This window comes from Colobus angolensis, unplaced genomic scaffold (genome assembly GCF_000951035.1).
Source record: "Colobus angolensis palliatus isolate OR3802 unplaced genomic scaffold, Cang.pa_1.0 Scaffold72, whole genome shotgun sequence".
Lineage (NCBI taxonomy): Eukaryota > Metazoa > Chordata > Mammalia > Primates > Cercopithecidae > Colobus > Colobus angolensis.
Window position 1 is genome coordinate 5,813,676 of NW_012120932.1, and position 21,930 is coordinate 5,835,605.

Sequence of the window (21,930 nt, forward strand, 5' to 3'; positions counted from 1 at the left end):
AAAAAAAAAAAAAAAAGTTAAATAAAAAATATAAATAATTACCTTCAATATAATGGCCTAAATATACCATTTAAAATCATGAGATTGGCAAGGTACATTGAAGCAACAATATGATCGCCACAAGAATAAAAAAAAAAAAAAAAAAAAAAAACCACTTTAAATATGATGACATAGCTAGGTTGAGAGTGAAAGGATGATAAAAGATAAACCAGGCAATTATTAAAGAAAAAAGCAAAACTGGCTACATTAATATTAGTCCAAGTATATGTCAGAGCAAAGAAAATTACTAGTGAAAACAGGGACAATGCGTAAGGACAAAAAGATCAATCTGCCAAAACGCCAAGCAGCACCAAAACAGCAGAGCTGAAAAATACATGAAGTCAAATTAATCAAGCTGAAAAGAGAAACAGACAAATGCACAATTATAGTTGAGGATTTCAACATCCCACATTCAGCAACTGGTAGAACTCCTAGAGAGAAAACTGGCAAGGATATAAAAGAACAAAATGGCCCACCAACAGTATCTAAATGACATATACAGAAAACTCCACCTAGAACAGCACAATACACGCACTTTTTTTTTCCTGGTTCCTATAGAACATTCACCAAGATAGATCAAATCCTGGGCCATAAAACAAACCTCGACAAACTGAAAAGAACTGAAATTATACGGATATATACTGAGTATAACGGTATTATACTGAGTATGTTCTCTAACAGTAATGGAATCAAACTAGCAACACATTTCAGGAGGATGACAAAAAAAAATTCCAAACACTTAGAAATTGAACAACATACATCTAAACAGCTCATGAGTCAAACAAAATCTGAAATCCCAAAAAATTGTGAAAAAAAATACAGGAAGAAATAAATAATAATGTAACACAAATGAAAACACAACATATGAAAATATATAGGATGCAGCTAAGCAGGGCTTAGGAAAATTTATAACACTAAATGCTTATATTAGAAAAAAGCTAAAGGTCTCAAACCAATCATCTGAAGTCCTCCCTTTAAAAAACCAGAAAAAGCAGTAAAAAAAGCAAGCAGAGGAAAGGAAATAATAAAAAAGCAGAATCAATAAAGTTGAACACAGAAAAATAATAGAGAAAAATCAATGAAAAAAAGCTGATTCGTTGCTAAACTAACAATGACAAAGATAAAAGAAAATACACAAATTACCAATATTAGGAATGAAGTAAGGGATATCACTACAGATCCTACTGCTATTAAAAGGATAAATGAATGCTATAAAAAATTTTATGGTCATGAATTCAACAAGCTAGAAGAAAAACAATTCCTCAAAAACTGCAAACCACTGAACTCAACTAAATGAAACAGACAACCTGAATAGTCCTACAACCATTAAAGAAATTGAGTATGTATTTAAAAAACTCTTAGGGAAAAAAAAATAACCCCCTCCAGGCCCAGATGATTCCACTGGAGAATTTTACCATCTACAGAAGCATTAACACCAGCTTTATACAATAAGCACATGAAGAGATGTTTAATATCATTAGACATTAGGTAAATGCAAATCCAAATCACAATAACATGTCTCTACATGCCCATCAGAATGGCTAAAATTAAAAAAATAGTGATAGCAAACGTTAGTGAAAAAGGAGAGGAACTTGATCACTCACACACTGCTGCTGGGAATATAAAACCATACAGCCGCTTTGGAAACAGTTTAGCAACTTCTTATAAAACAAAATATGCAACTACCACATAATGCAGCAGTTGCACTATTTATCATTTATCCCAGAGGAACGAAAACTAATGTTCAAACAAAAATCTGTACACAAATGTTAATAGCTTTATCTGTAATAGCTGAAAACTGGAAACAACCCAGATGCACTTCAACAGGTGAATGTTTAAACAAACTGGTATCCATATCATGAATACTAAGAGCAATAAAAAGAAAAGAACCACTGATACATATAACAACTGGATGAATTTACAGGGAAGTATGCTGAGTGAAAAAAGCCAATCCCAAAAGGTTACATACTTTATGACTCCCTTTACGTAACGTTCTTATGTTATCCTAAATTATAGAAATGGAGAACAGATTTGTGGTTTCTAGGGCTCAGGGAGAAAGGGGAGAGAGGAAAGTAGATGTGGCTATAAAAGGACAGCATGAGGGATTCTTGTGATGGAAATCTTATGCTCTTCACTGTATCATCAGTATCCTGGTTGTGATAATGTACAGTTTTACAAGATGGGAACTGGGTAAAGAGGGCCTGGGATCACTCTGTATTATTTCCTAAAACTACTTGCGAATCTAGAAATACCTCAGAATAAAAAGTTTAATTTAAAAATATGGCTAACAATAACATCCAGATAGCCTTAACACAGAATGGATTCTTTTTTTTGAGACGGAGTCTCGCTCTGTCGCCCAGGCTGGAGTGCAGTGGCCGGATCTCAGCTCACTGCAAGCTCCGCCTCCCGGGTTCACGCCATTCTCCTGCCTCAGCCTCCCGAGTAGCTGGGACTACAGGCGCCCACCACCTCGCCTGGCTAGTTTTTTTGTATTTTTAGTAGAGACGGGGTTTCACCGTGTTAGCCAGGATGGTCTCGATCTCCTGACCTCGTGATCCGCCCGTCTCGGCCTCCCAAAGTGCTGGGATTACAGGCTTGAGCCACCGCGCCCGGCCCAGAATGGATTCTTAAGTACAGATTCTTTCCACACCACATGTTGATCACAATGCCGGCAGTCAGGGTGCTACTGCATATACTTCAGGCTTGTCGTAGTGAATACAGAGAGCGCCAAGAGTTACACTGCAACAGGATGCCACACGTTCTCTCTCCAAAAGGAAGAGAACAAGATGAAATAACATCAACGCTCATTTTATAATGAGCTACATCTAATACTTCCTGGGCCCAGAGTTCTTTTTCTCCATATATTTCCTCTTTGGGCTGGTGATATCACCCATATACTCACTCATCAAAGTCAAAAGCCATGCTAAGTATCATTATAGACGTTTTCTTCTCCATCACTACTTCCCTTTCCCACTAAAAGCTAGCCAGTATCAAGTCCTGTCACATTTAGCTCAGAAATGCTTTTCTCTTGAGTCCCTTCTCCATTGCTGTCACCACTGCCCTTTTTAGAGCTATTAGATTGCACTTGCATGTATTACTTCATTGGCCTTCTAATTGTCCTCCCTTACTTCAGACCTTATATCCATGCCCATTCTCACATTACATAAAAATTATTTTAAGCACAGAATATACAGAACTAAGTGTACCACTCAACTGGAAAATTTTACTTTTGCAGTATAGTCCCCCAAATCCTTAACTTAATCCCTACAAGTTAATAAGTATGAAAGCATTGTAGTTCAAATTACAGGGTTTGCTTAGAAAGCTGTTTGTACTTTAAAACCCATTAATTCCTATTTATCAGAGACCAATAGGCCTCAGTGACCAGGCCTACCATCTCTGCAGCTGGTATCACACCAGTCATTCTTGATACCTATCCCACAAATGACCAAAACACTTCAAATTACCTTCATACACTTTTCTCTGCTGTCTTATTTACCTGGCTAACTTCTCCTTGTCCTTCAAGTGTCACTAACAAAGCCTGAACTAAATCTCTCTCCTCTGTGCCTCCTCCTACCCTGCATTCGCCATACTGTATTGAACTATCCTTTTACATGTTTCTGAACAACTCCTGCACCCCTCTACTTTTTGAGTTATAAACTTTGAGAGACCTGTCACTCTCTGACAGGCCCTGTCACAGAGTGGATACTTACACTCTCTTTGTTAAACTGAGCTTCGTTAAAATAACCCACGAGTTCTCCTATAGAGTCATACACCCAAGCTGTTGCCTCCACAAATCCTAAGAACTAACCACATAAGTTCTCTAGTCATTTTGGTACCTATGCTATTCTCTCTGCCTAAAATGCCCTTTGCCAAAACCTGCTTTTCCTTTTCTTTTTAATAAAATATTATCTCCAAAGAACAGTTAAAATATCACCATCCTTCCATGGGACTTTCTGATCTATCGGTTTCTTAAATGCCTACGATCTTCACACCTGACTCCGTAGAGCATGCGCCGCCCGACACTGCTCTTCAGAGGCAGAAATTCTCATCTTTTTCTTGCTGCACATTAAGGGTCCATGACGATATTAATAGTTGAAAAAAAAGGTGTGAGACTGAGACAAAATAAAGCAGTAAAGGCAGATTTTAATAACCGGCATATAATATGATTCTCATTATTTATTTGAAAAGACTGGTTTAGAATCTCTTTCTCTTGGGGTGCATAACAAAAGAAATGTCCTCATTTTTCTGGGAGAGTTGACAGTGTTTTGGAATAATGTTACGAGAGACAGAAAATGATGCTTCTCCAGATCCTCTCAAAGCTCATGATTCCTGGTGTTAAACTACCTAGAGGCACTTAATATCATCTGGTAAATTTTACTTTTGCAGTACAGTACCCCAAAACCTTAACTTAATATTTACAAGTTAGTAAGTACGAAGAAAGCATTGTAGTTCAAATGACATGGTTTGCTCAGAAAGCTGTTTGTAGTCAACTAGTGTATGATTCTGAAAGTCAAAACCAAGAAGGAAGGTGTGCCTAGTATTCATGCTACAGAGTCTTTCTGCCACTTAAATGGAAGCCAAAAGTTTTGTCTTCATTTAACTTGACCTGTGGTTAAGGTAACAGTGAAGAGAAGTCACTAAAGATATATTTTTTGGTAGTTTTTATTATTAGTATAAAAATTACGTACTGGTTTTGCTAGATTCATTTTTCTATCAGCATACTACTCATTTCTTTTGGAATAAAATTTCTAAAGGAAACTTTTGGCAAAACTGAATGTATATAATGTTTATATACTGAGTTGAAGATTCCAGCTGCCTATATAACTTTAAATAACAACAATTGTGATCTTTCCATGTTTTAAACTATCTGACCTACATATCCTATATTTAATACCCTGTAAGACAACAATGATAAATTTTTACATTTTTACAGAGAGAAGGCAAAACCAAAATCCAAGAACACAACGATTTTCTTTCTCTTCCTCAAGTGTTTTCCTAAGCCCAGCTGTCTTTCAGGCTTTTCTGTGAGGCTTCACATTGTCATTTTCCCTCATCAGCTGCCCACACTGTATCACAAAACTACTCATACTTAGATAATGCATTACACTGGATGCTAATCATCCAGGGAAAGAAAACTGATGATAATCTTTTCTCCTACAATTTCTATCAAAAATGCAAATAAATTAACCTTTATTGAGCATCTACTATATATCAGGAAGGTATATTTCTATGCAAGGTATTTTCATATATGCTAGTTCTCTTGTTCTTAAGACTTCTTTTTTTCTTTGAGATGGAGTCTTGCTCTGTCTTGCCCAGGCTGGAGTGCAGTGGCGCCATCTCAGCTCACTGCAGCCTCCACCTCCTGGGTTCAAACGATTCTCCCGTCTCAGCCTCCTGAGTAGCTGGGATTACAGGCATGAGCCACCGCACCTGGCCAATTTTGTATTTTTAGTAGAGACGGGGTTTCACCATGTTGGCCAGGCAGGTCTTAAACTCCTGACCTCAGGTGATCCACCCATTTTGGCTTTCCCAAAGTGCTGGGATTACAGGCATGAGCCACTGCACCTGGCCTGTTCTAAAGACTTCTATAAGCAAAATATCTTGATTTTTCAGGCGAGGAAATTGACAAACAGAAAAATCAATTTGTTCAAGGTCTCCTAAGTAGCAAGTGTCTCGATTCAAACCCAAATGTCCTGATTTGAAGTTCAGTGTTCAGTAGAAACTGAATTCTCTACTTTGGAAAACGGCTTATTAGACATACCATGAAGATGTCACAGAGACTTGAACTCTAAGAAAAGAGTGAGGTGGGACAGGGAGAAAGTATTAGAAAGGATTAAAAAAAAATGGGTAAGTTAGGGGATTGGGTGGAATTTAGACACCAGAAAAGCACAAAAGAAGTTAAAGGTTTATATGTCGAATAAATATAATAAACTATTCCAGCTACCTTCTTGATGGCAAGGTCAGGCATAACCATGTATGATGCCATCTCAGATGCCATAGGAGCCACAGGTAAGATCTCTATTAGTTGAGGTAGCAATCTTCCAAGATATTCTGAAGTTATAACTTCAGTCCTTGCTGAAGAAGCAAAGCTCCCGTTAAAGAAGAAGAAAAAAGCCCTAGACTCTCTCTCTGCAGATGAGATAATTCTCCGTTTGATGATAATACAATTCACAAACCTAAACTTTAAAACTTGTCACTCTGTTCTTACATGGTTAACAGCAATAGGTTACTCGTTAAACAAAAAAAAAATTGAATATTGCTCTTTTCAAACTGAGGACTGGTATTTGAGTCACCTAATGAGTATGCAGGCTGTTTATTCCTTAGGTCTGCCACATGCTCTTCTTGTATCAAATAAGTGTATCAGAAAGTACACCTTGACTACATCTTAATGTTCTACAAACATGTCTGATGAAGTAGGTTTTATTATTATGTATTAAGTATTATAAAAGGTCAAACGAAGTATCCATTTGAACAATGCTTCTAAGAAAACCTAAATAAATATAAAGAGATACCATGTTTATGGATAGGGCGGCTTCATATCTTAAAACCTCCTATCTTCTTCAAACTTATTAATAAATTTACTGATTCTCCAAAACCAAAAAAACAAACCCCAGGAAAAATGCCAGATGATCATTCTTTAAATAAACTGAATCAAATGACTACATTGATGTTTGAATTTAACACACTGATGTTTTAAACAAAAGGTAACTCCAAAAACAAAAGAAGTCAGAAAGCATGAAAAACTTTAGATTAAAAATGTGATGGCTGGGCTTGGAGGCTCACACCTGTAATCTCAGCACTTTGGGAGGGCGAGGCAGGTAGATCTCAAGGTCAGGAGTTCAAGACCAGCCTGGACAATATGGCCAAACCCTGTCTCTACTAAAAACACAAAAATTAGCTGGGTGTGGTGGCACGGGCCTGTAGTCCCAGCTGCTCGAGAGGCTGGGGCAGGAGAATTGCTTGAAATCCGGGAGGCGGAGGTTGCAGTGAGCCGAGATTGCACCACTGTGCTACAGCCTGGGCCACAGAGTGAGATTCCGTCTTAAAAAAAAAAAAAGTGATCATTTCAAACAAAGTAAGATCAAAAACTGACATTTCTCAGAACACAGAGCAAAAAGACAAAATCTGGTAGAAAAGTTCAGAGATTTAAAGAACCAATATAGTTTGAAAGCTTGAAAGTCTGATGGCCTGGCATGCAAGAGGAAGGGAGCAGAGAAAAAGGAAGGAAAAAAAGTCATTGTTAAAGAAATATACAAAAGCATTTTTCAGAGTTGAAAAAAAAAAACATAAGCCTTCAGAATACAAGCCTACTGTACCCGGCATAAAAAATGAACGAAGATCCACACTAAGACTCAAATATCACCATGAAATTTTAGAATACTGTAGATGAAGAAAAACTCTTACGAGTTCCCAAAAAGGAAGGAAAATCAGATTGGCACTGCACATCCATTTAGCCATACCACCTATCAGAAAACAATGCTGCAAGCCCTTCGAAGATCTAAGAGGAAATGATTTTTGATTCAGAATTATATAGTCCAACAAAGTATCAATTAAGTGAGAGAGCAATAAAATACATTTTCTATATTTACAGATGCATAAAATTTAATTCCTCTATATTCTGGCTTAAAAAGTTACCGGAGGATATTTCCTAGGAAAACAAAGGGGCAAGTCAAGAATAAAAACAGCATGGAACCCAGGAAAAAGATCCAATGCAGAAGAGCAGTGAAAGCAAGCTCCAACATGACAGTTCTTTATCAGGCCTAGAAAACAACTGGGACAGACTGAAACCAAGGAATAAAGGTTTCAGGAGGCAGGTTCAGGATACAGAGGACTCGACAGAGAAGAATGTGTGAATGTGAATTAGTAACACTGAGGATTATTACAAAGGGCAAAAACAGACTCGGGGGAGAAAAGACTGAAAAAGTCATGATTGAAATTTGAAGTGAACTGAACAGTGCAAACATAAAACATGGATGAAGTCTTAGGAAAGAGAAGTCATGTGAGGCTGATGTTAAGACTAATCTTGAATTGACCAACGGTCATGAACATTCAGATAAATTATCTTATAGCACTACTTGCCCCTGCATTAAAGATGCTCAGTTTATTAAAACACAGTAATGTAAACGCTGTTTTTTGCCTCCAAATTTTAGAGCCAACCTATGGACAATAACTGTTTATTGGTACAGGACTTACTGAAAACATTAATACCCTTGACAATGTAAAAGTTAAAACAGTTAACAGATAATACGTACAGGTGACAAAAGTGGAAGGGTGGGTAGGTGTGTGCTAGTGCTAATACCACACATTACAAAGACTTACAAGGCACGTATAAAGTTAACAGACCGAACATCAAAACTTGAATCATTTTCCAGTAAAATATGGCAGCAAACCAAGAAAGAAGACACAGAATCCAGAAAAAAGATCTAAGAGGAAATTCAATGGATCTAATGCAGAAGTGCAAAGATTGAAAGTTACAAAAGTAGTTTATAGACAAATAATAATTTTAAAATAGCAAACATTGTGAGAAAAAAGGGGGACAGAGTAGTGAAAGTAGCCTAATACTCTTGCTTAAGAGAAGTTCCAAGTTATGTAAAGTTGATAAACTAAAACATAATGAAGACTTTGTACTCTGGCAAGATAATGGCTAAACTAATGTGAAAACACTTGTGTTACAACAGATATCAAATATAAACCCTTGCGAAATGATGGAAACAAAACAAAAACTGAGCTTATGTGTCTTTTGCAAAACACAGCTGAAGAACGTATTTGTTATATTATGCAAGGTTCCTTATGTAATGACTTATGCAATAAATTATTCAAATTGTCACAGAAAAACAGGAATCCACAACCTTTTCCCTTGTCTTGTCAGGATGCCCAGCAGAAGCCAAAGCAAAACCACACAAGTGGAAACTCCTACAACCGGTCTCCAGAGGATTTCCCGAAGAGAAAATCCCACTGAAGATACGCGCAAAAGACAAAAGTGACCAAACACGAAGAAGCCGTCACCCATGAGCAAGCGCCAGAGGAAACAACAAAGAGAAGGATCAGGATCAGCTCCCCAAGGACAGGAGTGAACAGACAGAGCAAAAATGCTGTCCAAAAAGACGTTTTTTAAAGTATGGTTACAGCAAAAAATTCAATGGACAGGTTAAATAGCAATTTCTGACGGCGGTGAAGGGATAATTAGGAGCTTTACGGAGGATCTCAGCAAATGAGCTGGAAGTGAGCAGAAGAGGGATGAGAGACTACTGCTTGTCATTATAGAGTCCATTACTGGAACTGCTGTTTAGTGCATCGATCAACTGGAAACACGCTAAAGTTAGAACACGAAATCTAATTGAACACAGTAATCTGTGTCATTTAGTGCTCTGTATGTAAGGGCGCATGCAAAAATTACCTCTTGCATTCATTTACAGGAAAATGGGAATCCACAGCTTCTCCCCATTTGCCTTAGTGGTGGGAATTCAAGAATAATTAAAGTGCTCAACAATGTTAGCTCATTCATAAACATATTTTATTATTCCTCATTTTAAGTTAACTTCTATTTTGATTTAATTTTTACTTTGTGCATTTTACATGTTTATTTTTAAAGCCCACTGAAATTCTGAAAGACAATGGGAGTGAACGTATAAAATTCTTATTACACAGGATGTCAAAAGTTATTGATCTGTTCCTTCCTAAAATGGGATTAATCTTACTTAGGTGTTTATGTTGATTTAAATCTTTTCAGAAGTGTGTACAGTCTCTAAAAGGTCTTAAAGAGATATTCATACCTAGGGGTTAGAACCAATTTATCTTTCATAAGGTCTCTAACTGCAGAGCTGCTCCAGTTGAGATGAGGTAGAGGCAGAGGAGGGAAATGCGAGCCCCTAGCCCCAGTGGGCTCTCAAGGGCTCCCTGACACGGTGGGAAAACTGCTGCTACAGTGAGTCTCAGTTATCCAGTTAATAAGAAGTCTGATTATTCTCACCAGGAGACTTGGGTCAAAACATTACCATAGAAAATTCATAGGAGGAAATACCAATTTTTTAATTTTTACCTTTATAAACCCACACTTCTCAGGGGAATTCAATGTTGATAAAGGAAATGAGAGAAAAGCTTAGCTAAAACTTAAGATATTGAAATTTCAGTCATAACAGTATTTTTGCTGCTGCTAAATAAGCATAGCCATTAAAAATTAATCCAGTAACAGTTTTAAAAATTACCCTAAATCTCAAAAGTAATTGGATAAAAATCAAGTTATTGAATTTAATTTTCTTACATTGTAGAGACAAGGCAAATGTTAACATCTTGTGTACTGTTGAACTCTTTTACAATCTTGAGTCTTTCCTCTGATTTTGTACTTCCATCAAGTCGTCGGTAATCAAGTCCAGACGCCATACAGTACTGCTGTAGCACGTCAAGCAACTAAAGGAGAGGTATGAAGATGGGCAAACATGAATCTTGGTTAAGTAAGTTTCAGACCATTACAAAGTTGAGACTTGTTAAGTATTAATTATTGGTGTTCATAATTTCTTTCTTATAATTCCAAGAGCAATAAATATTTTTCTCACTTCTGACCCATATATTTATTCCCATTATCCTGCAACATTACGGCTTTAACATTCAGAACTTGTTTTAAAAATCAATCTTTTCATTTTTTTTTTATACTTTAAGTTCTAGGGTACATGTGAATCTTTTCATTTTTAAGAAACAAACAATATTACTGTTCAAATCATTTATGTAAATATATGTGTGCTATATTCTAAGTTCTAAAATGTCTGAAATGTCTTAAAGAACACTGTAATTATTAAGAACATCAACAGAAAATAAAAATCTATCTTTGAGTTTGATATTTTGGCAACCCTAAAACAACTGAAATTTTAGTGTCTGTTTAAAAACTTCAAGTTGCTTGCCTCACTATTTCCTACTGTGTAGATAAGAGAAAATGTGGCTATAAGGTGTCATGTAGGCACATGTTTTATTCTTTATGCCTCAAAAGTTAGGGCTGGCCAATCAAGGATATACTTTAGATGAAACTCACCTTGGTGGAAAAAGAAAAGAGAAGAACTTTATCTCTGTTCTTCCTGCAATGATTTAAAAGCTGCTGAAGGACCTGAAAATGAACCACAGAAAACCAGTGAACCAGTTCCAACTAAAAGTACACTTTATACATATAAACATCACTTGAGAATTTCTCTAAAATTACTTTCATACAATACTAACCTCAATCATCTTTTCTAATTCCTTTCATTTTTTTCCAACTTAGAGAAATAAAGTATTAGCTATTACATCAAATGTTATTCACCATCATATTGTCAATAAGGAGGTAAAGTTCCCAAAGACTTTTATTTCATCTCATCTGGTTTTAATAAAAAGGAAGCATTTTAGATTATGGGATGCATTTAAATGGATTAATTTAATTTCCAAAATACACTTTCTTTATACCTACAATATGTTAAGAAACTAAATTATAGAGCAGCATTCCTTTTAGGACGTATTTAAATTGTCCCTAGATGGATGTAATGAAATGTGTTCAATTACATCTAGGTTCTAAAAGTCTTGATATTTATTTTCTTACAATAATCAGTCAGATATACACCTCTTCTCATTTTCTCCCCTTTGTTTCTCTATTTACAGTAAGCTCTGACTTCCAGATTTGATTTTGACCTCAAAATGCCAGTAATCTGCCCCCACACACAGTGCTTTTAAGGAGGAAGCAAACAGTCCAAAGCCTTGTGTATAACAGTCACACTGTTATTATTATTTCCACATCTGGCAATGACAACTCCAGAACAATGTGCAAAAGCAATCCACAGAGGGGAAAAAGAAATTTTCTATACAAAGTCGAAAATTTTTCTGAAAGATGAAACAAACACTAAAACAATTTATTTAATGATAAACATTTAAGCTTTTAAATTAAAAAAAATACTCAATATAATTAATCAAGAGAAGCTATTGTGCTAACTTTGACCTCTACCTCCCCCCAGACCCTCAAAAAAAGCTATGGAGTTAAAAAAAACTTCTACTCAGATGACCAATCAAACGGTAAATAAAAATGTTATAGATCAGGTAAACATTACTTTAATATTTGGAGAACGTATGAAGTTTTATTTGCATTTAGTTTATTTTTTAATAAAACAACTGATTCTATATGAAGTATGTAATTTGAGTTTCACATAAGACTAACTTTTTAAATTGGTAGATAATATTTTTTCTGTTTTACAGAACTGAGTAGAAAATGCACAAAGCTCCTTTCCCTACTCCCAACCTCCTCCACACTTTCTCTTATTAATATCTGTATTAATAATAATATTAGAAAATATAACATCAAGTATTATTAGTATTGGTGTGATATATTTGTAACAACTGATGAGTGAATATTGATACATTATTATTAGCTGAAGTCCACAATTTACATTAGGGTTTATTCATTGGGTTACATAGTTCTATGGGTTTTGACAAATATATAATGAAATGTATCTGCCATTACAGTATCACACAAAATTGTTTCATGGCCCTAAAAATTCCCTGTGCTTCACCTACTCATCCTTTCCTCCCCCAGAACCCATGGCAACCACTGATCTTTTTACTGTCTCCATAATTTTGCCTTTTCATAGTACTATATAGTTGTTGGAATTATACAGTACGTAGCCTATCAGACTGGTTTCTTTCACTCAGCAATATGCATTTAAGGTTCTTCCATGTATTTTGGTAGCTTGATAGCTCATTTCTTTTTATTGCTAAATAGTACTCCACAGTATGGCTATACCACAGCTTTTTAAATCCATTTACCTACTGAAGGACATCTTAGTTGCTTCCAAGCTTTGGCAATCACGAATAAACTCATGTGAGGTTCTTGTCTCAATGTAAGTTTTTAACTCATTAAAACTCAATAAATTCATTTGAACTCATTTGGGTAAATACCAACGGGCATAATTGCTGGATCATATGGTAAGAGTATTTAAGGTAATATTTTTTAGTTAAGAGCTTTGTGAGAAACCACCGAACTGTCTTCCAAAGTGACTGTACCATTTTGGCGTTCCCACCAGCAGCAGATGGGAATTCTCGTTACTCCATATCCTCACCAGCATTTGGGCGTGACAACGTTCTGGATTTTGGCCGTTCTAATAGGTATCTAGTGGTATCTCATTGCTGTTTTAATGTGCAATTCTTTAATGACATACGTTGTTGACCATCTTTTCATATGCTTATATGCCATCTCTGTTACCTTCTCTGGGGAAGTATCTGTTCAGATCCTTTGCTCATTTTTAAACTGGATTGTTTGCTTTCCTATTGCTGAGCTTTAAGAGTTATTTGTATATTTGTAAACCAGTCCTTTATTGTTCTGTTAAATATTTTCTCCCAATCTGTGGTTTTTCATTCTCCTTAAGATATTAACATTTTAAATCAAGGATATATTGTATAGAAATCCATTCTTATTGTTTGGGGTGGTATCATAACTATTGCAACTTTAAGTGTTTTCAAATATTTTAAAGTAAAACCAAGTCAGAGGAAAAGTAAATGTTTTTAGACTTGAGGTCTTAATTAGGCTAGTTTAAAGAGACTAACTAAATGAACAACTATAAATTAAGATCCCAGAAATTTCCACAATGACAATGTCATCAATAGATGTTGGAGTCTTAACAATATAGACCCAATGTTTTATCACTCAGCTGTCCTCCACAGAACAGGACAATTCACCTATAAAGGAATCATATATTTGGGGGTGTTAACAGCAAGGAATCTTGGATCTTCACTTTCCTCAACTTGGCCAGTCAGGCCTAGGAAGATGAACATGACCCTGGTGTGGCTTCAGCAGCACCAAGCTGGATGCCTAGTCTTTATTCCCACCCTCCACAGTAAGTGGCTCTGCAGCATTTCTCAAGAGAAAGAAAAGTGAAGATTTTCATCAGGTGAATGATTGCAACTTGTGACTAACCCCTTGAATGACAGCTGAGGTCAAAACTCTGACACTCAAGAGAAACAGCTGGGGTCATGAGTGTAGCTTTGAGGCTATGAAGATTATAGCAGGCATTCTGTTCAGAGTCCTTGCACCTGCAGGCTGACCTATGACAAGCCAAGCCAAACAAAGATCTTTTATCACCTGAAATCAAAAGGTATATGCAACTCACATCTTGGAGTTCTTAAACCAATAGGCAATGATTCTATGATCAGCCTGTAAGTTTTACATTACCAAATCAATACATGAGTAGATGATGCTGTTAGTCAAATGATTTAACACAGTACTAAAAATACATCCCTAGCTTATTACTATCCATCTGTTTGGTGGATGCTCGCTCACAAAGCAAGTAAATTACCCACATCATTCACGTGTAAAAATACTACCCAGTCTCCGGCAACAATTTATGCTTGCCTTTTCCCTCTTAAAAATTAAAATAAAATTAAATCTAATCATTCTCTTAATCAGACACTATTATTCCTAGGGAGATTAACTTTAAAAGTGTATTTTACAAGTATATATTTAATGAATACATAAAAAATATAAAATGCAGAGTTATAAAACTTTAATTTCCAGACTGGTAACTTTTTAGTGAAGAGTCACAGGGAATAAAATTTAAATGAGTAGCAATAATGGCTAATGCAGTTTTCAGAGGAGGCCATAATTTCTGGAAACATCCTATTGGCTTAAACTGTGGGATAGTAGGTGCTCAGTTCTAAACTGGACTTTTTATATATTTTAATTTAAAAATAATTAAAGGCAAAGAGATGGATGACAAAAATAGATTTGCTACCTTAGGAAATATCATTAGATTTGAATTATTTGTTGTGATAATAAATCACATGATATCCTCATTAATAAAAACATTCATTTTTTTAAAAAGTTTTTAATGCAATGGTCTTTATGTACATATGTATACTCCTACCTTCTATTTTATTTCATTGATTTTAGAGGTCCCAAGCAAACTAAACCACGATGAACTTATCTCGATTAATTGCTAAAAGTATTTTTACAATTAAAAAAACAAAAACTACTTTGAATTACTTCCTTTCTATTCCTCTTATGTCAAAAGAAAGAATTTACCTTTTAAAAATTATAACAAAGTTGAGTTTTGTTCTGTAAAAATCTGAGAATCTACAAATAAAGATTATTGATGGTTATCAAGGGGTTAAACAAACTAACTCTGTTGTTGCAAGGAGGCAGGAAGCTGTCAGCATTTCATGCTGCTGCCACAGGCAATGCCCAAGGCCTGGGTCAAGATTGGAGAACTTAGCCTTACTTTTCCCATCCCTCCCTCGGTAACACATTACCAAGAGCAGCACAGCTACAGGTCAGTTTTCCTATGTATGACAAATGACTATTTGCAACTTTACAATCTAGGTATGCAAATAAAAACAACATGCAGAAAATTCTAGACATACAGACCTTGCCCATCTTGAACTCTTCAAGAAATTCCTTTCTCTAATTCCAAGCTAATGTCTGTCCTCACCCCTGTTTTGCATTAGCTTTTATATTTCTGGCAGGTGATTTCCTTAAACATATGAAGACAAGCTATTATCTACGTGATAACAGTACACGCATTTTAAGAGGGCATACGTCCAATATATCAATAAGGAAAATTTGAAGTATATTTGAAGCAACTACTACAAAGGACCTACTGAGTACACATATCTGCATTCGGGGTTCACAGTGACCTAGTAAATGCTGATACAACTGCACCACTTGTCGACAGCCACCATCTCTTCTGAATGACTGAGCACCTGTTCTGATTAGTTGGTGTCTCTGTCATACCACTGAGTAAATATTTTGCGTACCACGTCTGTATGCAACCTGAAAGAGGAGCACTTACCTTCATTTTTCCACTGTATTTAGGGTCAGAAAGTGTTTCAAAGGCTGCATCTCTGCTTTTCTGCACAAAATCTGGGAATCTGGAAAATACCTGATCACATATCCTTTTGATAAGTGTTTCCTTGAAGGGAAAAGGCAGAAGAAAAGATATTTCCACTTAACACATTCAAACCTGTATGAACTAATTTATGAAAAAAAAATTCTTTTTAGAAAGAATACACTACTTTGAAGATTTTTGCTTCCCTAAGTCAGACTAAGAATTCAAAAACTCTTAAAGTAATATGTTAAGCATAAATGGCGTTGAATTCTTAATGATGTGGTTATTAACTTGATCATTACTTTTCAAAGATTTTTTAAGATTTCCAAAACAAGGTGCTAAATACTCCCAAAAAGAGTGAAGAGTACTATCAAAGAACAGTATCAAATTCTAACGAGATTTCAAAATTACATTTAAATGGCATCAACTATAACACAGAAAAAAATATAAAATCATTACAAAACATCTTTTCATTTGTGTGCTCTAGAATAAAAGGAAACAACTACAGTAAATGATTGAGTTTAAACCTAAACTTTGAAATTACCAATTTTTGCCAGTTCGATAAACAGCCCTAATATTTAATATACAAATTATTATAAATCCTCATTTTACCCAGTAGATTAAATACCATTACAGACATTATTAGAGGAATAGAACTGACTCATCAAATATGTTATTTAGTAATTATACCAAAGAATGTTTTGAGAAATAAAGACATGAATATTATTAAAGGCATAAAAAATAGTTCTTATTTTAAATTAAGCTTAAATTTGTTCACTTTGATTAAAAACTTAAGTGCACATACTCCTTGATATCTACACTTAAAAATGAGCAAATGAGTTTCCTCTTAAATTTCATCCACAAAAACATTAATAACTATTTTAAAACTTTATAAAATATTTACAATAGCGTTACAAAGAAATGTAAAATGCCAACCAAACCTGTTGTTTGGAAGTACTAGCAGCTTGCAGTAGCGCGACATGGTTAGCTACCTTCTGAAGGACTGTAAGGTAACTGAGATACAAGGTTCTCACTGTTTCACCATGAGAATTGGTCTGTAACCAGAAAAATATAGAAAATAAAAAGGAGCAACACAGCTATGCACCTGCTTACATCATAAGATACATCACATACAACAATATTTATTATCTGGTTACTTCGGCACAATGAATTTCAAGAAAATGATGGTCAACTATTGCACAAAATATCCACAAATCACTAATGTGGAATCACACTTTTGGTAAATCATAATACAATGATATTTTTCGTAAAGGGAGAAAATCCTTATTACAGAAAGTATCCTCATGACACACAGTGATGGAAATGCTGCCATTAGGAGGTGCCAGGTAATGAAATCCACAGTGCAGTGGCAGTGCTATGTGGACCCCGTCTCATTTACGCTCCAATGCTCCTAGGAAACTGGGCTATTACAAAAAAGGGAAGTAGTTAAAAACAGCAAAATATTAAATGAGACCAAATAAATATCAAACTAGATAAATATTCACTTAGGGTTCCTCTAAGTACACAGATACGTGACAGATAATTTAATAAAACAGAGGTAAAACATGAGCAGGAAATATAGACAGAAGGTTAAAAAAAAGCACAAATAAATTTTGTTTCTTAAAAAAAAAAACTTTCTTTGATATACAGTTTCTATTAAATTGACACTATATCTAACATCAGAATAGTATTTTAAGCCTGCTATGTAACAGTATGTTCGTTTACTATTAGTGGATGAGAAACTTCTCAAAAATGAAATGAAATTTCAAAACGAAAGGCTATTTCCCAAAAAAAGCTAAAATGGAGGATATCAACATTAAGCTTACTTTCTGAAATTAACTTTTTGAAAATATATTTGAATATTGTATTTTATATGTGATTACTATTTGATATTGTAAAATATTTTTGAAAACTATTTTTTTAAGACACAGCTTTAAAGAACTATCTGAGGAAAAAGTATTTTATTATCTGCTACTTTCTTTTACACTGGAACAGAGTACTATGTAATCAAAAGCATGATTATAAAGATATATTGAAATGCTTGCCTTGTAACAACAGCTTCTCCTTTTTCGGCCACTCCTACAGGTACAAGGCTCAGAAGATTGAAGCATCAAAGTCACGTCCTCTGTCTCCAACACTGTTTGATAGACAGCTTTCTGGAAATCTGTCAAAGAACAATACACCATCTGCCAAGATAAAATACAAGGTGGTTATTAGTATTTTGTTTATAGCAATAATAAAAATCATAATCTATATCTGATTTCACAGATTATAACAGTGAAAACTGGCCGGCGCAGAGGCTCACGCCTGTAATCCCAACACTTTGGGAAGCTGAGGGTGGACCACAAGGTCAAGAGATAGAGACCATCCTGGCCAACATGGTGAAACCCCATCTCTACTAAAAGTACAAAAATTAGCTGGGCATGGTGCCACGCGCCTATAATCCCAGCTACTCAGGAGGCTGAGGCAGGAGAACCGCTTGAACCCATGAGGCAGAGCTTGCAGTGAGCTGAGATCACGCCACTGCACTCCAGCCTGGGCGACAGAGCAAGACTCTGTCGCAAAAAAAAAAAAAAAATGAAAATTGCTATAAACTAACTTTTTCCCTCTACATCATTATGATGATTTCTCCCGATTCTTTTATATTCTCTGCTCTCCACCCCACCCTGGATAATATAAAAGATAATTTCATTTTCAAATAAACCTCATAGAATTATTTTAATTAAAAGAAATCATAATGTGAACAAACAAATGATGTTCCTTACACAGTCGACTCTTGCACATGGATGGTGCTAGGGTGCTAACTCCCCACACAGTCAGAAGTCCATGTATAACTTCTGACTCCCCAAAAACATAACTACTGCTAGCCTACTGCTGACCGGAAGCCTTAACAACAGCATAAATAGTTGAAAAACACTACCTTGTATATCTATTATATGTTATATTCTTACAATAAAACTAGAAAAAAAGAAAATGTTATAAAGAAAATGTTACTAAGTAAATCATAAAAAAGTGAAAATATCTTTACTGTTCATTAAGTGGAAGGAGGTCATCATAAACGGCTTCATATTGAGCAGGCTGAGGAGAACAAGGAAGAGGAGAGGTTGGTCTTGTTTTCTCATGGGTGGCAGAAATGAAGAGGTGAAGGAAGTGAAAAGGAAGTCAAGGGAGGCAGGAGAGGCAGGCACACTCGGTGTAATGTTACAGAAACATGTTGTAATTTCTGTCTGACATTTTTGCTTTTCATTGCTCTAAAAAATGTTTCTATATGGTGCCAGTCCTTCTTCCACCATTTGCTTTAGTTTCAGTGCCCATATCATAGAAGAGTCCATGTCATAAAAGAAGTCAAAAGCAGTCTCAAATAATCAGAACCCCTCTGCCAGATTATTTAGTGTCAGTTTGTTTTCTGGCACTGCTTTTTCTACGTCATCTTCCTCATCGTCTGGCACTGGTTTGAAAGCACGCATTTGCATCAAGTCATCTTCAGTTAATTCCTCTGGTGTGGTATCCTGAATTTCTTTCAATTAGCTCTTGAATTTCTCCAAGATCCATCGCTTGAAATCCTTCACCCTTTTTGCCATGATTTATTTGATTGGCTCTGTCATAAATCCTGTCAGGTCATGCACAACATCTGGACACAGTTTTCTCCAGCAGGAATTTACTATTCCAGGAATGATGGCTTTCACAGCTTTTTCTATAAGAACGATGGTATCTTCGAATGATGTAATCCTTCCAGACACTCATGATGTCCTATCAAGGTTCTCCTCCATAGCACTGACACTCCTTTCCATAGAGGACCAGGTGTAATGAGTCCTGAAGGTCCTTACGACCCTCTCATCTAGAAGCTGAATTAGACATGTTGTGTTTGGGGGCAAGTGGATCACTTTGACGCCTTTGGTGCTGAACTCATGGGGTTCTGGGTGGCCACAAGGATTATTCAATATCAACAGAACTTTAAAAGGTAGTCCTTTACTGGCAAGGCACTTCCTGACTTCAGGGACAAAGCATTTTCTATATTTGTAAAATATAAATATATAAATATTTGCAAATATTTACATGCTTATATCACTACAACAGATTACTGGTAATAAATAGGCAAAGGTGCATATAAACAAATACAGTAATGTCTATACAAAACAATGCTAGGTTTTTTTTTTTTTTTTTTGAAATGCCCTGTTTATTCTGTAAACAGGCTCAGAAATATAGACACAGGCCGGTCCTTGTGGCTCACACCTGCAACCCAAGCACTTTGGGAGGCGGGCAGATCATGAGGTCAGGAGTTCAAGACCAGCCTGGTCAATGTGGTGAAACCCTGTCTCTACTACAAATACAAAAATTAACCGGGCATGGTGGTGCACACCTGTAGTCCCAGCTACTTGGGAGGCTGAGGCAGAATAATCGCTTGAACCCAGGGAGGTGGAGCTTGCAGTGAGCCAATATCATGCCACTGCACTCCAGCCTGGGTGACAGAGTGAGACTCTGTCTTTAAAAAAAAAAAAAAAAAAAAAAAGATACAATTTGTAGGTTAAGAAATCTCTATGTAGTTGTTACTTCACAATTATACTTCACAAAAGCAGGAATGACAATGGCTTCTAAGCATATTAACCTACCATTTTTCTGTTTTTAAAAAAACACAATGAGAACGGCTTATTTCTCCAACTAATGGTCACATTTTTCTGCTCTAGTCTTTAAGAACAAATGGAGCCTTCACTTGAGCCACCACCTCTTTGGCTCTTAGGCCTCAACAATCCCAAGAGTAGACACGAAGGCAGTCCTAAGCGCCCCGACTTGTAAAACTCAGGCCGTCCTTTTCCACACGATTCTCAGAGTAGCTGTAATGACTTCCATTCATCATTTTGTCTTTAGCAAGTAGGTATGTTGTAACTTTACTTCCAAAACCTATTTCATGAGCCAAGAGACCTGCAGGACCTGCACAGATGGTAGCTATGAGGCCCTTCTCATTTCTTGTTTCTTCAGTATCTCTCTCAAGGTAGCAGACTCAAATAAACTGCACTCAGATGACGTGCTGTTAGAAATATCATGTCATTTGGTCCCTCTTTTTTGTATCTTCAAGACTGACATCAGGACAAATAACAACATCATGGCTACACTGTACTGGGTCTTTTCCAGCCAGACCTGTAATGGTGACCTGAATCTCAGCTTGTCTCATCATGTCTCCAGGGCTGACTGTCTCCATTTCCTCTGCTCCTTTAGCCAGGATGACCAGAACTCTTTTGGAAGCTATTTTTATCTTTCATTTTTTAAAGACTCAAACCAAACTGAAGAAGGACGCATGGCAGCACACATCCGGCTTGCCCCCTCCTAATGCTAGATTTTAAAAAAATGTTTATGTAAAATATTTAGTACACCTTGACCCCAACCTTAAATACAAAAGTACATATAAGAAAAAAAGAGAATACAGAAGATGGTGGTCAACAACAGAAGCACGAAGGTATCTTGGGCTATTTATTATTATTAAACATAGTACCAATTACTTAATATTTCTTATGTGTCATGCATTTCAGAGCAACCACATGAGGCAGGCACTATTATCATCACTACCATTTAACAGAGGAAGAAACCCAGATTCCAGGGCCTCACAAATTGCTCCAAGTCACAAAACTCTAAGCAGAGAAGCTCCAAGTCACAAATATTGTAATCAAATAGTATTTGATTTCAGAGTCCAAGCTCTAAATCGCTATGCATAATTCTCTTCTTATACTTCTGTATTGTTCCTACTAGATGGATAGCTAAATCACATATACGAAGTTGCATAAAACATTTTTAAAAGTGAGAGTGCATGAAGTATCTCAATTTAATAACAATATTTGCTTTAGATAAATATCAAAAGTCAGATGTATCTATTTCCCCGACTTGCATATCAATATCATATTTTCCTTTCTTTTTTTTGAGATGGAGTCTCACTCTGTCGCCCAGGCTGGAGTGCAGTGGCCAGATCTCAGCTCACTGCAAGCTCCATCTCCCGGGTTCATGCCATTCTCCTGCCTCAGCCTCCCGAGTAGCTGGGACTACAGGCACCCGCCACCTCGCCCAGCTAGTTTTT

At 36.1% G+C, this 21,930-nt stretch overlaps 1 protein-coding gene across 1 annotated transcript in view; it reads right to left on the bottom strand.

Annotated features, from left to right (window-relative positions):
- The window catches only part of ERCC6L2 (excision repair cross-complementation group 6-like 2), a 240,699-nt gene that overhangs the window by 72,746 nt on the left and 146,023 nt on the right, over nucleotides 1-21,930 (bottom strand). Inside the window, exons 8-12 of the mRNA XM_011927507.1 lie at nucleotides 17,912-18,052; nucleotides 16,808-16,921; nucleotides 15,831-15,950; nucleotides 11,063-11,134; nucleotides 10,301-10,446 (exon numbers count right to left, since the gene is read on the bottom strand). Coding sequence (XP_011782897.1) covers nucleotides 10,301-10,446; nucleotides 11,063-11,134; nucleotides 15,831-15,950; nucleotides 16,808-16,921; nucleotides 17,912-18,052 — 593 coding nt within the window. The remainder of the gene's footprint in view (nucleotides 1-10,300; nucleotides 10,447-11,062; nucleotides 11,135-15,830; nucleotides 15,951-16,807; nucleotides 16,922-17,911; nucleotides 18,053-21,930) is intronic.